This window comes from Spermophilus citellus, assembly GCF_964194105.1.
Source record: "Spermophilus citellus genome assembly, chromosome: 2".
NCBI classification, from domain to species: domain Eukaryota; kingdom Metazoa; phylum Chordata; class Mammalia; order Rodentia; family Sciuridae; genus Spermophilus; species Spermophilus citellus.
The window spans coordinates 38976871-38993746 of record NC_138183.1 but is presented as its reverse complement, the minus strand read 5'-3'; the positions used below and the strand labels follow the sequence as shown (position 1 = coordinate 38993746).

At 42.5% G+C, this 16876-nt stretch overlaps 1 protein-coding gene across 1 annotated transcript in view; it reads right to left on the bottom strand.

The window, feature by feature from the left end:
• The window catches only part of DCAF12 (DDB1 and CUL4 associated factor 12), a 33057-nt gene extending 27514 nt beyond the window's left edge, over positions 1–5543 (bottom strand). Inside the window, exons 1-2 of the mRNA XM_081282087.1 lie at positions 5135–5543; positions 3814–4068 (exon numbers count right to left, since the gene is read on the bottom strand). Of these exons, the coding sequence (XP_081138213.1) occupies positions 3814–4068; positions 5135–5212 (333 nt within the window). The 5' untranslated portion in view covers positions 5213–5543. The remainder of the gene's footprint in view (positions 1–3813; positions 4069–5134) is intronic.
• Positions 5544–16876: the final 11333 nt, after the last annotated feature.

Below are 16876 nucleotides of genomic sequence, written 5' to 3'. Positions count from 1 at the left end.
GTCCCTGCCAAAGCACTTCCTAACAGTATCTGATCTGGAGCCAAGAGTTTTATCTCCTCAAGACTTCCCCCAGAGGGGCTGGAGATATGGCTCAAGCGGTAGCATGCTCGCCTGGCATGCGTGCGGCCCGGGTTCGATCCTCAGCACCACATACAAAGAAAGATGTTGTGTCTGCCGAAAACTAAAAAATAAATATTAAAATTCTCTCTCTCTCTCTTTAAAAAAAAAAAAAAAAAAAAGACTTCCCCCAGACACCTAGCATAAGCCCCAAGTTTAAGTTCTTTCTAACAACCTCTGAAAGTCCCCTTCCTTTCCTTATGGTTTAGGTTTCTCTCTCTCTCTGGAAAGAGCAATTATATCTTATTCTACTACAGGAGGGTCCCTGGTATCTTTGGCTAGAGGGCATTAATGATGGAAAATTCATATCTAAAGCTAAATACCATATGGGAAAATAAATAAAAATATGAGCTAAATACCTCACCAGGGTGTGGTGACACACACCTGTAAATTCTGCTACCAAGGAGGCTAAGGAAGGAGGATCCAAAGTTTGAAGCCAACCTCAACAACTTAGTGAGATCTTCAGCAACTTAGCAAGACCTTGTCTCTAAATAAAAAATAAAAAGGTCTGGGGCTGGGAATGTGGCTCAGTGGTCAAGTGCTTGTGTGTCATATGTATGAAGCCTGGGGTTCAATGTTCAGCAACAACACCACTTAAAAAAAAAAAAAAAGGCTGGGGATCTGGGGGATGTAGCTGAGTGGCAATATACCCCTGGTTCAACCCCCAGTATAAAAAAATAAATAATTACATTCAATTAAATAATTTAAACTATATATGCCATACCCTTCATAAGCCATGACCCCTGCAAACATCCTCCTTTCTTATTCTTTTCCATACTCTGTTTTCCTGAGTTCCCTGCTTCTTCTGTAGCAGTTTTGTTTTTGTCCTGTAAATGTAGGTGTTCCCTAAGATTCTGTATCTAGCTCCTCTTTCAGTATCAAAGGCTCTTAATCATTTCTGACTCAGTCCTCCCTTTGAAAATCTAATAAAAATTAAGATTTGCTTCCCAAACCAGCCCCCATAATCCTGCCCAGAAAATATACACATATAAAAATTTTGCAATTTAAGAAAGTATATGGTTATCTCTACTCTTCTTTGTGTATTCATCTTATTCTCTCTCACTGCCCAAGGCACCTTGAATCCCCGCAGCAGTCCATTAAGAAAGTATATGGGACTCAAGTATTAAGAGTGCCTTCTCCCCTATAATAATTTCAATAATTCCTGATATATGATGAACGACTCCCAAACCACTAACTTCCTACCCTTTCTCAAATTCCAACTAATAGACAGAAAGCATAAAACTAAACTCACCTTCTCTCAATCTGTTCCTTAATACTCACCCTGCCATCTTTCCAGTTCCCCAGGTTCAACACTTCAGTATTAATTTTGACTTCTTCCTCCACAACAGATTGTCTGAGCACATCATCACCTATAGATTTAACCTCTAAGATGTCTTAAATCTCTCCTCCCCATCCTCTCCTTGAAACTTGCCTAATTTGGCCCTTCATTACCTCTCATGGTATACACCATGGCACTAGCCTCCTGTTTTTGCTCTCCTGGATGCATTACTCCAACCACATCACTCCCCACTAGAAAGCACTGAGCCACTGCCTCCCCACTCCAAAAGGAGTAAAATCTTAGCTAGATATTCAAGGGCTTCTATAACCTGATTCAGTCCAACTCTCTTATAGACAACTAAAACTTGTCATACTAGAACCTCAATATCTCTCATAAATAGTGATACCTTTCACTAGATACTCTAGAAAAAGCAGTGTTGCTGGTTCTCTGCTTTGGTTCTAGAAGCTATGCAAAGAAAAATACTAGAGGTAGGTATTAAGTTAAATTATCACTTAACATGCTCACCTTCAAAACAGTGTCAATAAATTCAAGAAACAAGAGATTTTGATGTTAACTCAGATTACAATTCAGCAATACTGCTGGGAAAAACACTATGGTGCATGTATAAGGAGTAGAAAGAACCCTTCCAAGCAGGAAATTCTTTTTCCACTCCAAGTGACAATGATGACAGTTCTCAAGCCATCAGTGGGCAAGCTGAGAAACTAAGAAACGGGAAGCTTTGTGGAGGCTTGCTACTACTATTTAGTTTTGGAGGGCTTCTGTATAAGACAAGCAACTTTCAACAGAAAAGGAAATGAAAACTTGGCCCCAACCACCATGGTATTACTTCCTTCCTCAAAACTGTTTAAATTTAGTTGGGTGCAGTGGTGCGTGCCTACAATCCCAGCAGCTCGGGCAGTTGAGGCAGGAGGTTCATTAGTTCAAAGCCAGCCTCAGCAAAATTGAGGTGCTAAGAAACTCAGTGAGACCCTGTCTCTAAATAAGATACAAAATAGGGCTAGAGACATGGCTCAGTGATCGAGTCCCCCTGATTTCAATCCCCAGTTAAAAAAAATAAATTAATATTTTGCCTTTTATAAACAAATACTTCACCTAAAACTTAAGATTTTCTTGATCTACAGGATCCTTCTCTCTTTCGATTGACCCCATATGTGTTTAGCTTTAGTGTAAATTTACTCAGCCATTATGACACTACATGCCTATTCACACAGGGTGAGGTGAAAATGGAGGGAGCGGCTGGTCCTAGTCATTACCCACCTCCAGGTCCTCCCTCTTCTCACTTGCCATTCCTCTGACATTGTGCCATTTGTAGTCTTCGGTTCCAATCATATTCACTTTTTGATTTATTTTATCCTTGCTAAAATTGTGTTGGTTACAGAGCTTACTGATAAATTTCCCCTTCATTTGTAACTGTCTCTCTCTCTCTCTCTTTTTTTTTTTTTTTTTTTTTTTGTTACCACAAATTGAACCCAGGGGCACTCAACCACTGAGCCACATCCCCAGACCTCTTTTTTAAATTTTAAGACAGGGTCTCACTAGGTTGTCTACAGAATCTATAAGTTGCTGAGGCTGGCTTCAAACCTGTGATCCTCCTGCTTCAGCCACTGGGATTACAGGAGTGCACCACCATGCCTGCCTTATAACTGTCACTCTCTTTAAAATTACTCCCCTTGGATGTGTGTGATGGCACATACCTATAATCCCAGACACTCAGGAAGCTGATGCAGGAGGATCACAAGTTTGAGGCCAGCCTCAGAAACCTAGTGAGACCCTATCTCAAAACAAAAAAATAAAAAAGATTGGAATATAGCTTGTGTGCCCCTAGTTCAATCCCCACTACCAAAATCAAAACCAAAACCTCAACTCTAGAAGATGCATTATATACAGAGGATTAGGAGGCTTAAAGATGTGTTATTTGGGGGCTGGGGCTCAGCAGTAGCAAGGTGCTGGGTTTGATCCTCAGCACCACATAAAAAAATAACTGAATAAGATATCGTGTCCAACTACAACTAAAAAAAAAAATATTAAAAAAAAAAAGGGCTGGCGTTGTGGCTCAATGGTAGAGCACTCACCTACAAGTGTGAGGCTCTGGGTTCGATCCTCAGCACCACATAAAAATAAATAAAATAAAGGTATTGTATCCAACTCCAACTGAAAATATGTGTGTGTATATATATATATCTCTCCATATTATTTTGAAGACTTCAGAAGATGCAGAAGTTCTGAGAAAAAGAGCAGAAAGAGAGGAAGTGGTCAACAGGAGGGCATGGAAAGGAGAGTTAAGGGAGTTCCTTTCCAAAAGAAACTAATGGGGAAAATGAGCAGTGAGAGGTTCCGGAGCATGCAGGGATATATATTCAAGAACTAGGATAAAGTTTTCCCCTCCAGACACTTACCGTGTTGCATTTTGTGCCACACACCACTTGCCTATGATTCAACCATTGAGATGCAAACACTTTATTGAGGGTCCCAAGGTGAAACTCTCTCTCCTTCAGGAGACTGGGAAGTTGCTGTGCAGCATATCCATGCAACACTCTAGAGTAGTTGGTTTCATTCTGTAGCCTGACTTCCCGGTTCTTCAGGTAGTACACCAATGATCTCTTCACTGGGGGAAGTCTTTTCCTCTTGTGAATCGAGTGATCCCAGCCAAACTATGAAAAGTAACATTAGAAATCAGGACTTTGTCTACCTTTCTTCTGAACAAGAGATCCTACTGTATTAGCAAAATAACCAAAAACTCACCCTGCAGAATTTATATACAACAGAAATACGAATATAAAAGAACAAGGACCTCAGTTCAGAAAGTTCAGTTTAACTCTTACAGCAGTGAAATGATGTTGCTCATAGTTAAACCTATAATGGAAGTAGAAAAGAACTGAAAAAAAAGGTTTACTAGACCTTCTGGGAGTGAAGGATTCAAATATACTTTTCCTATCCTTGAGAGCAAAGGAGAGAACTAGTAGTTCCCATACCCACCTGGACTGCATCTCTACCCAGCCCCCTTCTCCCTCTTAGCCTGTATTCCCCACGGAACATGGAGGGTGTAGCTCAAGTAGCCAGACTGGGTCCCAGGTCTTCCAGGGATGTGCTATCAATGGCGGCTCCTCTATCATTACACCCGCGCTCCAGGCAGTTGTAGAATTCGAAAAATCAAATTATCAACGGGGTAGGCGGATGGGGAAATCAGAGTCCGAATCAAAGTTCAAGAAGCCCCCCCCACCCCCCGCAAAGAGTACGGTGTTGGGATGACACCTGGTAACTACTGTTACTTCTAGGGGTCCAAGTGTCAGAAGCCCAGCTCAGGCGTGGGTATCCTTAGTGACACTATCTCCTCAATGAAGGTAGCAATCGGCCCACTTCACTGTGCCGCTGGAAGGTGGACTTCCCTCTCCCTCTCATTAACTTCTGGGAGTTTGATTTTGTTTCCGATTCCTCATGACTTTTTCTCTTCCTCCAGAATCAAGATTCCGGTTTCTCCTCAGGCCCTATTCCTGGCTTATGCCTCCTAAGGAAGGTCCCACTTCTGAGTTCCCCCTTGCCTCTAGACTATTTGCTCTCCAATGAGGTCCTGAGGGACTGGCCATGACCGCAGGTCCAGGCCCAGGTCTTGTCCCGCCTCGGACCTTGGACCCAGATTCCTGTCCTTGGATCTGCAGACCCTAATCACGTCTTGGTGCCTCAGTCTCAACGCCCAGATCCCGGTTTCAAAACCCTCACCTGCGGGCCCTGAGCGTCGCTCCCAGCTCCTGGAGAGACAGGTGCTTTCCGCTTCCTGCTAACTGCTTTCCGAGCCATAGTGGGCAGCGCCGCCGCGGCCCCGCAGCCACATGGGGCGGGGGAAGCGAGGGGTAGCAGGAGAGCCGGTCATATACTGGGCCCCGGGGCCGCGCGCTGTAGTGCGCCCGGCCCGGAAAATGGCCCGGACCCGGGGCGGCAGTAGAAAAAAGGGAGGCGGAAGAAGGAAAGGAGGAAGGGAGATTCGGGGTTGGGAAGGGGAATAGGAAGGGGGAAGGAAAGGTAAAAAACAGATTTCAGACGACCGACTCTGGAAAGGACGGCGAGCGGCAAGAACCAAAACACCCCCTCCCCCCTTCGCCCGCGCTCCGTCACCCTTGCGCAGCCGCACTTGGCGGCGCGTCGCCGCAGAGACGCTGCACGCACGAGAGGGGCGGGATTTAGGGCTCCATGGAGAATTCGTAGCTGTTGCCGAGCTTCTGCCCTCCCCTTTCCAACGGTTGTTTGGCGGTCTCGGGCTATGGACCAGCTGGGGCCAAAGGAATCTGGCTTTTGGCCGCGGACCTCGGACCCGAGCCCGCCCATCAGTCCGCACCCGGAAATGAAGACCACCAGCCCTGCTCAAGGAAGGAATCCCTCCCAGCACACGTCCTTACCGTTACTCAGGTTACCTCCCACCTAGCACCTAGCACCCAGCACCGCACGTTTCCCCGAAACTGTCACACTGCCGGGACACCTAGGATTGGATATTGAAGGGCCGGTGCACACCCCATCCCACCCCCTTCCTCATGGTGGGACTTGGCTTAGAAGCCAGGACGGCGTGGCTAGACTTTCCCACCGCCGAGAACCTGCACTGCACAACCAGCCTTGGCCGCCCTGCGTAACTCTAGGCAGCCCTCTCCCCACCACTGTGGAGCCTTAAGGCGCCATTCACTCCTGGCCTCACTCACTCCGTTGCCCCTCCCCCTCCTGATTCTTTCCTGTCCCTCAGTCAACTGACCCTTACCATGCCCCCGTTAAGATCCCGTGACCTGCCATCAAAGCCACACTGTCTTTTGCGGTTTAGAAAATAGGCCTCACGGTGTGATTTATCTGTCACTGCTTGCCTCTCTTGGTCCTGTCTTCGCCTTAGGAAGTTTGAATGAAGTTCCTAATCACGGAAGAGTTGCCATTTTTAGCACTTTGGTTAAGTTGGAGCTGAAATTGGTCACTAAAAAGAGGTTTTGTTTTTGTTATTTTGGGATGCTGGGGATAGAACCCAGGCCCTCAAGCAGCCTAGACAAGCAACTTTACCACTGAGCTACACCCCCAGTCCCGTAAGGGGTTTTTTCAGGATCACCCTTGCCTCCATTTTCTGAAGATCCTGAAGGAATTTGAGTGCCAGCTTCCTCGGGCAAAGAAACCCTTGGAGGAATCAGGATGCTCTTTCTTGAGACTGACTGGCCTCTGGCTGTGGTGCCCAGTTACCTGCTGGTCCCTTCAAACTTCAGGCCTCATACCTCCAGGGAGCTCTGTTGGCCCATCTGAAGTTCTGCCTACAAGGAGATTTGGATTTGTTTTTCAAGCTGAATCAAAGACCAGACTGAGACAGGGTCCTCCGCCATCCCAAGTTGGCACTGCCACTAACCCCTAAAGCCACCTTGGGAAAGGCAGCCCCATCTTTCTTGGTTAGGTCTGTTCCTTCAGAGACATGCACACAGTGAATTGGGTCAGGAGTGGCCCAGTTTCCTTTTTGAGTCTGTAGTTCTAGTTCTGTCTTGCCTCACAATGCTTTGGATGACCCAGGAGACCATTGGGCAAGAGTCTGGAATCCTTTGAGAATCTCTAGGCTCAGGCTGGAAAGGGCTTGTCTTCTGGTCTCCTCTGGCTATACCCCAGGGACACACTGGGTTGCTGCAGGCTCATTTTTGAAGTTAGTGTACTTCATCTTATCACAGGAACCATCTGCAGATGTACCTCACAGCAGAGCTCATCATTTCTGTGGAAATGAAGCAGAAAGAAGGCCCATTCAGAAGTTTAAAGTTTACATTTTTTGTTATTTGTTTGTTTGTTTGTTTGATAATGCTGGGGAGTTGAACCCAGGGCCTTGCACACTCTAGGCAGGTGCTCTACCAATGTGCTACATCCCCAGCCCCGTTAATGTTTTTTAAATGGCTGATAACACCAAGAATTGCTGAGGAGGTATAATGTCTGAAACTCTCATACATCGTTAGTGGGCGTGTAATTTAGAAAAACCAAATTGAAAAAAATCTGTGGTTGTTGCTGCCAAAATGAAGGTTAACTTTGTTTGTTTTGTATTAAGGATTGATCCCAAGGCCTTGGGCAAGCACTGAACCCTCAGTCCTAAACATGTGTGCCTTTTGATTCAGAGGTTCTACTTCTGGGTTATACACCCAGCAGAAATGAGTATTTATGGCCTCCAACATCATTGATAAGAAAGGTCAGCAATTTTATTCATAATAACTTCAAACTGGAAATAATGTCAATAGCAAAAAAGGTAAATGTGGTTTAGTCATACAATGGGATATTACACAGCAGTGCTACACATGGACATTGTGTGGATGAATGTGTTTTGAGCGGAAAAAAATCAAACATGAAGCAGTAATTCCTAACTGTAAAATTAGTAAATGTAGGGAGCTGTAAGTGTAGCTCAGTGGTAGAGTACTTGCCTAGCACATGTGAGGCCCTGGATTCAATTCCTTGCTGCAAGCAATAAATAGTAAGTAAGTAAATAAATAAATAAATAAATAAAATCCTTAATCTGGCCTTTATGAGCCTGCATTGTCTGACTTCAAATTTGACTCCAGCCACATCTTGTATTTCCTCTTTCTCAGCTTCAGCTGCAGTAGCTCTCTTCCAATCAAACTGCTTCCTAATCAAAATGTTTCATTCTCTCACAGAACCCGGGCACAGCTTTATCTCTGCTTGGTACACTCTTTCCATCTCTTTCTGCTATTGGGATATCTAGTTATCCCTATGATTTCATTTACTGGGTTGGGGTTGTGGCTCAGCGGTAGAGCGCTCGCCTAGCATGTGCAGGGCCCTGGGTTCGATCCTCAGCACCACATAAAAATAAAGAGATAAAGATATTAAAAAAAAAAAAAAAAAAAAAAAACCTTTGGGCTGGGGATGTGGCTCAAGCAGTAGCGCGCTCGCCTGGCATGCGTGCGGCCTGGGTTCGATCCTCAGCACCACATAAAAATAAAGAGATAAAGATATTAAAAAAAAAAAAAAAAAAAAAAAAAAACCTTTGGGCTGGGGATGTGGCTCAAGCAGTAGCGCGCTCGCCTGGCATGCGTGCGGCCTGGGTTCGATCCTCAGCACCACATACCAACAAAGATGTTGTGTCCGCCGAGAACTAAAAAATAAATATTAAAAATTCTCTCTCTCTCTCTCTCTCTCTCTCTCTCTCTCTCTCTCTCTCTCTCTCCTCTCTCACTCTCTCTTTAAAAAAAAAACAAACTTCAGTTACTACTTCCTTTTTTTAATATCTTTATTTTATGTGGTGTTGAGGATTGAACCAGTGCCTCACACATGCTAGGCAAGCGCTCTACCACTGAGCCACAGCCCCAACCCAGTTACTACTACTTCAGGGAACTGTTCTCTGGCTTAATTATAATTCCCCTCCATGTTAGGTTACATAGCGCTATAAGTTTCTCCTTCATAGCACTTACCACAATTAGAATTTTATATTAATTAGTTTTTATTTAACACCTATCTCCCCTACTAGACTATAAGCTTCTTCAGAACAGAGACTATAACTGTTTTTGCTGCCATTGTATCTCTATTGTATGTGCTTGCACTAAATAAACTTTGTTGAATAAATGGGTAAATAAATGAATGGATTTTCTCCCAAAGTTAAGAAATGTCCTTTGTTCACTCATTCCAGCATCTAGTAAAAAAATTCTGGGGGATACTGGGGATTGAACCCAGGGATGCTTAACATCCCTAGCCCTTTTTATTTTTTGAGACAAAGAGTCTCAGTTGCTTAGGGCTTGGCTAAATTGCTGAGTATGGCTTTCAACTTTTTTTTTTTTTCCTAAAGAGTGAGAGAGGAGAGAGAGAGAGAATTTTTAATATTTATTTTTTAGTTCTCGGCGGACACAACATCTTCGTTGGTATGTGGTGCTGAGGATCGAACCCGGGCCGCACGCATGCCAGGCGAGCGCGCTACCGCTTGAGCCACATCCCCAGCCCCGGCTTTCAACTTCTGATCCTCCTGCCTCAGCCTCCCAAGTTGCTGGGAATACAGGCATGTGCCACCACACCTGGCTTAAAATAAATTTGGGGACCCAAGTATCACCTACTCTATAAGCTGGTCCCCCTACCAACACCCATTATTTGGCCTAAGATGCTTTTCTTCTGTGCTCCCATGGAACTTTTCATGGTATATTATAGTTGTCTATTTTCATGCTTGTCTATCCCGCTATCTTGGGAGCTTCCCCGCTTCCTTTTTTTTTTTTTTTTTTTAGTTGTAGATGGACACAATATCCACAATATCTTTATTTTTATGTGGTGCTGAAGATCAAACCCAGGGTCCCACACCTTCGAGGCTCTACCACTGAGCTACAGCCCCCAGCCCTCCTTTTTTTTTTTTTTTTTTTTTTTTTTTTTTAAGGCAGAGATTAAACACAGGGGCACTTTACCACTGCCATACCTGCAGCTCTTTTTGTTTTGAAACAGGGTCTTGCTAAATTGTCAAGGGTGGCCTCAAACTTGCCATCCTCCTGCACCACTCCACCTGGTGTTTAGAAGTTTCTTGAAGATACAGGGCATCCCTTATTTATCTCTTAAGTTCTTTGCACCTGGGAAGGCATCTAGTTTATTTTACACAGGTGCGAAATGTTGAATGAGTGAAGATTAAGTCAGATGTATGTTTTACAAAATAGGTATGTTAAGACTGGGTTAATGACCTGGGGCGTGGCTCAGAGGTGGGGCGCTCCCTAGCATGCTTGAGGCAGTGGGTTTGATCATCAGCACCACATAAAAATAAAGGTATTGTGTCCACCTACAAATAAAATAAACGTTTTTTTTTTTTTTTTAAAGACTGGGTTAACTAAAATATAGGGAAGAGATTGAGTAATGAGAATAATGCTCCAATAACCTGTTTCCAGAATCATGATTAGGTTGGTTATTTATTTATCTGATACTGGGACTGAACTCAAGTTACTTTGCCACTGAGTTATATCCCTATTTTTTTTTTTTTTTAGTTGTTGATAGACCTTTATTTTATTTATTTATTTTATGTGGTGCTGAGAATTGAAACCAGTTGTTTCACACATGCCAGGCAAGTGTGCTACTGCTAAGGCACAACCCTAGCCCATCCCTATTCTTTTTTAATTTTTAGATTTTATTAATTTATTGGTACTTGGGGATAGAGTCCAGGGGTGATTTACCATTGAGTTATATCCCCAGCCCTTTTTATTTTTTACTTTGAGACAGTGTCTCACTAAGTTGCTTGGGGTCTTGCTAAATTTCTGAGTCTGGTCTCTAATTTGGTCTTCCTGACTCAGCCTCCCACCAGGATTACAGGTATGTGCTGCTCTGCCCAATTTATTTACTCACATATTATTATTATTGTTGTTATTGTGTTGTTTTTAGCTTTTTTTTTTTCTTTCAGTACTGGGTATGAAACCCAGGAGAACTCTACCACTGATCTCCATCCCCAGCCCTTTTCATTTTTTATTTTGAGACAGGGTCTCCTTAAATTGCTGAAGCTGGCCTTGAACTTGTGATCCTCCTGCCTCAACTTCCTGAATTGCTCAGATCACAGGCAAGTGCTGTCATGCCCAGCTTGCTTACTTAATTAAAATAGACTTTTCCCCTAATTACAAAATAAATATGTGTTCAAAGTAGAAACTTGGAAAGAAAACACATAAAAATTATCACAAATCCACTCTCAGCAATTACCATTGCTTACAATGTCAAGTAGGATTTTCCAGTTTTGTTTTTTTTTTAATGTATCTGTGTCAGTATCTAGATAGCCATATCTAAACATTTTAAAAATAATTTCAAATACTAGTTGTAGTTTTGGGGGTTCCCCCCACCTTTTTTTGAGACAGAGTCTCACTGTGATGCCCAGGCTGAGTTTGAACTCCTGGACTCAAATGATTGTATTCCTGCTTCTCAGCCTCCTAAACAACTGGAACTACAGGCATATGTCACCACATGTGGCCTATAACTTTAAATTAAAACCAATAGTTCTGTTATGGAAAGCTCAGTCCTTGTCCCCTATGCCAACCCAGTAATGAAGATATAGTTGTTTTGAAAAAAAATGAAAAAGAAGGTTTATTGCTTTGCTAGCAAAGAAGAAACACAGGGAACTCCTTCCTGTCCCAGAGGCCATGATTCTGCCCATCAATAGGAACAGCAGGCTTTTGAAGAGGCAATTCAAAGACTACAGTCCAACTCTGTTGGAGTTGTAATTCACTTGTTAATTTGGGAGATAGTCATTTCTAAAATCTTCTGGTACCATCCCCAAAGTCTGGATTACTTCTTTCCTATGGTGGGTTTGTAATTAAGGACAGATAAATCTGCCTAAAATCAGAAAGAAAGGTAATCCTGTTTCCCCTGAGTTTAGGGAAGGGGAGAGATTAGGAAGGAACAGGGAGAGAGGAAGAGAAAGAAACAAGTCTATTTTTAAAATAAATTGCAGTGGTAGAGCAGCAAGGATTATATTCAAAGCATAAAATGGACCACTGTTACAGTTCCAATCCTTTCCAGCCTTGCTCCTCAAATTCAGTCCTTGTCAACATTTCATTACAATTCAGTATGTTGCCAGAGGCCCATCAATGGGCTGGAGATTCAAGACCAAAGCCATTATCTTTGGTTTGGTCTTGCCAGGAAAAGTAAACAATAAATTTTATAAAACACTTTGGACAAATTGAATTGTTATACTTGCTTAGTACTTTGCTTAATAACAGTAATTCCTCTTGTTTATTTGCATTGGTTCCCTGAAACAAACAAAGCAGATGTTACTACGATTCCCTGTAGGACTGTAGCCTTGATAAAGTGAAGATTATTAACTATCTTTACTAGCAAAGAGACAAATAAGAGCTCAGGAGGTAAGTGTCTTTGTTAGGGAAAAAAAAATTGGAATTTTAATTCAGACAAACATAATAAAATGTAGAAAGGAAAAAGACCTAGAGGATATAGAACGTGAACTGTCACAGTTGGTTAAGCATTCAATAACTGCTCTCTGATGATGTTGAGATGTTAGAGGTCTCCAGGCAATGGGAATGGTCATTTCTTCACCCACTGTGGAAATATTTCTGAGATTTGAGGCATGGCATATTAAAGGTGGTAGATATTCTAAAAATATTTATTTATTTTGGTACCGGGAGTTGAACTCAGGAATGCTCTATCCCTGAGCTACATCCCCAGCCCTTTTATTTATTTATTTGGTAGTGAGTATTGAACCCAGGGGCACTTTACCACTGAGATGCATCCCCACCCCCACCCCCACCTTTTTAAAGACAGCTCTCCCTAAATTGTTTAAGGCCTTACTAAGTAGCTGAGGTTGGTCTTGAACTTTTGGTCCTCCTGCCTCAGCCTCCTGAGCTGCTGGGATGATAGGTGTGCACCATTTCACCTGGAGAATTCTTATGTTTATATTTAACCCCTAATGAATAATTTGAGGGGGAAAAAAAGGCAGAATGACATGATGAGATATACTTTTTTTCCAGTTAGCTATTTTTTTCTCATTTGTTTTCAAAACAAATTACTTCAGTTTGCCCATGTACATGCCTTTTATCCCAGCAACTCAGGATGCTGTGGTAGGAGGATCACAAATTTAGAGTCAACCTGGGTAACTTAGTGAAACCCTATCTCAAAAAAAAAAAAAAAAAAAAGAAAAAGAAAAAAAGAAAGAAAGAAAGAAAAGAAAAGAAAAGGGAAAAAACTAAAAAAGAGTATTACCTATCAATTTTGTTGAGGACTCATCTACTGGTTATATTTTTTGAGTTAACTGCAAGTCAGTCTTGGTATAAAAACAAACAGGTAGGCTAGGCTTCAACTATTAATAAATAAAATGGCTTACAAAGTGGAACAAAGATTTTCTCATCATTAGATAATAACATTTTTACTCTGATAACATAAATAACAAATGTCAGGAAATTTTTTTTTTTTTTTTCAGTGCTGGAGGACCAAACCCAGGCCTTCATGCATAATAGGCAAAAGCTTTTACCACTGAGCTATACTCCAGCCCCCAGGAAATGTTTTTTAAAACCATTACTAAGAAATACATGCAGGGGCTGGGGAGGTGGCTCAAGCGGTAGCGTGCCCACCTGGCATGCGTGCGGCCCGGGTTCGATCCTCAGCACCACATACCAACAAAGATGTTGTGTCCACCGAGAACTAAAAAATAAATATTAAAAAAAAATTCTCTCTCTCTCTCTCTCTCTCTCTCTCTCTCTCTCTCTCTCTCTCTCCCCTCTCTCACTCTCTCTTAAAAAAAAAAAAAGAAATACATGCAATAAATATTGTGATTTTCATTCTGTTTGAGGATAAATTCCTTTTGTCTATGTGTATGTTTATTTTTTGAAATAAAATTAAACATAAATTTTCCTTATTGCTTAAATATAACATATAACATAAGAATTCTACTCCTGCTCCCACACACACACTGTATCATACTATGTTGCCTAGGCTGGTTTTGAATTAGGTCTCAAGCAATCCTCCTATCTCAACCTTCCCAGCAGCTGGAACTACAGGCTTGTACCACCACAACAAGCTCCCTCATGTTATTTGTGTGTCTCCTGAAAACATAATTTTAACTTCTGCACATGCTGGTACATGCCTGTAATCCCAGTGACTCATGAAGTTGAGGCAGGTGGATGGCAAGTTCAAGGCCAACCTCAGTAATTTAGCAAGATCATCAGAAATTTAGTGAGACCCAGTCTCAAAATAAAAAGGACTGGGAAATGTAGCTCAGTGAGAAAGTGCTGCTGAGTTAAATCCTCAGTACAAAAAAGGAAAAAAGAACAGGAAAAAGAAAAAAAAAAACATGGTTTTAATACAGAAAAAATAATTCAACAAATGAATGTACCATAATTTATTAACTAATTATTGTTGGACCCTCAGGCTATGAATTAAGATTCTCTAGAGAAGTGGAACAGCAAATATAGGTATGTGTATATAGAGATTTGTTCCAAAAAAATAGCTTATGCAATTGTGGAGGCTGGCAAGTCCAAAAATCTGTAAGACAGACTGTAAAACCTCAGGCAAGAGCTAATTTGCTGTCTTGAGGCAGAATTTCTTTCTCAGGGAAACCTCAGTTTTGCTCTTACAGCTTTTCAATTGCCTTCAGGAACTATCCCATCCACACAATCAAGGGTAATTGCCTTTACATACAATCAACTGATTGTGAAATGTTAACCACATCTACAAAAGACCTTCATAGGACACCTAGATTAGTGTCTGATGCAATAACTAGCATTATAGCCTAGCCAAGATGATATATAGAACTAATCATCCCAGTTTACCCTTTGTCAATTTGGCACCTACACACATCTCCTTAAACTATATATAATCTGCCAAGTGCGGTGGCACACGCCTGTAATCCCAGCAGTTTGGGAGACTGAGGCAGGAGGATCATAAATTCAAAGCCAGTTTCAGCAATTCAGTGAGGCCCTAAGCAACTTAGTGATACCCTGTCTCTAAATAAAATATAAAAAAGGGCTGGAGATGTGGTTCAATGGTTAAGCACCACTGGGTTCAATCCCTGGTACCAAAACAAAATAAAACAAAATGAAAATTACACTTAATCTGCTGGGCACATTGATGCACACCTGTAATCCCAGCAACTCTGGGAGACTGAGACAAGAGAATTTAAAGTTGGTGACCAGTCTCACTAAGTTACTTAGGGCCTCACTCAGTTGTTGAGGCTGCCCTCAAAACTGTGATCCTCCTGAGTTGCTGGGAATACAGACCTGTACCACCATATCCCGTCTTTTGAACCAGGAATGCTTAACCATTGAGCTACATCCCCAGTTCTTTTTTCTTTTTATTAGTGCATTATAGTTATACATAATAGTGGGGTTCGTTTTGACATAATCAGTTTCCTTCACTTCAATCCCAGTACTCCACTCCTACCTCCCCCAACCTCCTTCCTCTACGCTATTGGTTTTCCTTCTATTTATTTATTTGTTTTATTTGATACCTTATAGTTATATATAAAATTGGAATGAATTCTGATATATTCATACATGCACATAGCATAATTTGGTCAATTTTGTTCTCCAATTCTTCCCCTTTATCTCCCCTCCTCCTTGCCCCTTGGTCCCCCACTTCAACTCTACTGATCTCCCTTCTATTTTCATAATCCCCTAGTCCTTTCTGTTAGGTCGGTGGCAGCGACTTGGTGGCGATTTAGTGGCAACTTAGAACAAAGCAGCCCGAGCTGCTTTGAACATCAATCAGATGCCGGCGGAAATGCCTGTCAATCAGCCAGATTTCCTGACTAACGCCTGTCAATCAGCAGGACCCCCTGGCCAATCCTGGAGTTCAGCCAACTCCCCTGACCAACTCCAAGGGGGCAAGGGACCCTAGAGACACCTTTTCCTGTCCCAAGCCCTTCCCTTCCTGCTGTAAGCCCCATAAAAGTCCAGTCCGGTCCAGCTTCCACGAGGTTTCTCCTCAGACCCTTCCCCTGTCCCCTCTTTGGGTCTGATCAAGTTCCGCCAGGGAAGTGATATCTCAATAAAGCCTGTTCAGTGGCCCTTTTAAATCTGCCTCCTTTGGTTGCTGCCTGCCCAGCCTGATCTGACACTTTCCAGTTATTTTTTTTTTCTTTTTTATACTAGGGATTGAATTTAGGGATGCTTTACTGTTTAGCTGTATCTGCAGCCCATTTTGAGACAGGGTCTTGCTAAGTTGCTTAAGGCCTCCCTAAGTTGTTGAGGCTAGCTTTGAACTTGAGATCCTTCTGCCCCAGCCTCCTGAGTTGCTGGGATTACAGATATGCACCACCTGTTATGCCAGATTCGTGGGACCCCAATAGACCTCCAGGAGCTAAATCTGATGCAATCACACAAGAGTCTTTATTGCAAGCTCCAGCCTGGAATCACAACCATTTCCAATGCAGTGGTCCCAGGGAGTGAGTCCTCGTCCCTTGTTCAGTGAGATTTTATAGGTTTTGGGGGGATACTCTATGCATCACAACATCACACAGCAAATCATTCCATACCACGGGAAAATCAGACAACAACTCTTAACATTGATTAGCATATTCACTGGTGGGAACAAGTTGGGTAGGGGTGATTGGCTAGTACAAGGGTGGGGGGGGGTCGTTTGAACTGATTGGTTTAGGCCACAAGGGGTGTACGTGCTAAGCTACATTGTTTCCCAACATGTTACCAACCACCATAAACTACTTGGGGGTCATCTGGCATCCCAGGTATTTTCCCTGTCTTATGCTGATTGGTGGTTGCTAGGGGGGTTGCTATGGGTCCTCACCTAGCCTGAGTCAGGGACACCTGGCACCACATACCTCTCCTGTTATTTATAGACAAACAACTCAGCAGGGTAGATATGTACTTAGGAATGCTCTGTGGGTTTTTCCAAGGACAAGGGTATCATCCCCTTCCTTAGGACAGGCCTTGAGGTAGAAGCTGCTGATATTTATTTATTTTTAAAAATGGAGCCACATTAGTTTCTTTTTTTTTTTTTTTTTAATTTATTTATTTATTTATTTTTTGGTTTTCAGCGGACACAACATCTTTGTTG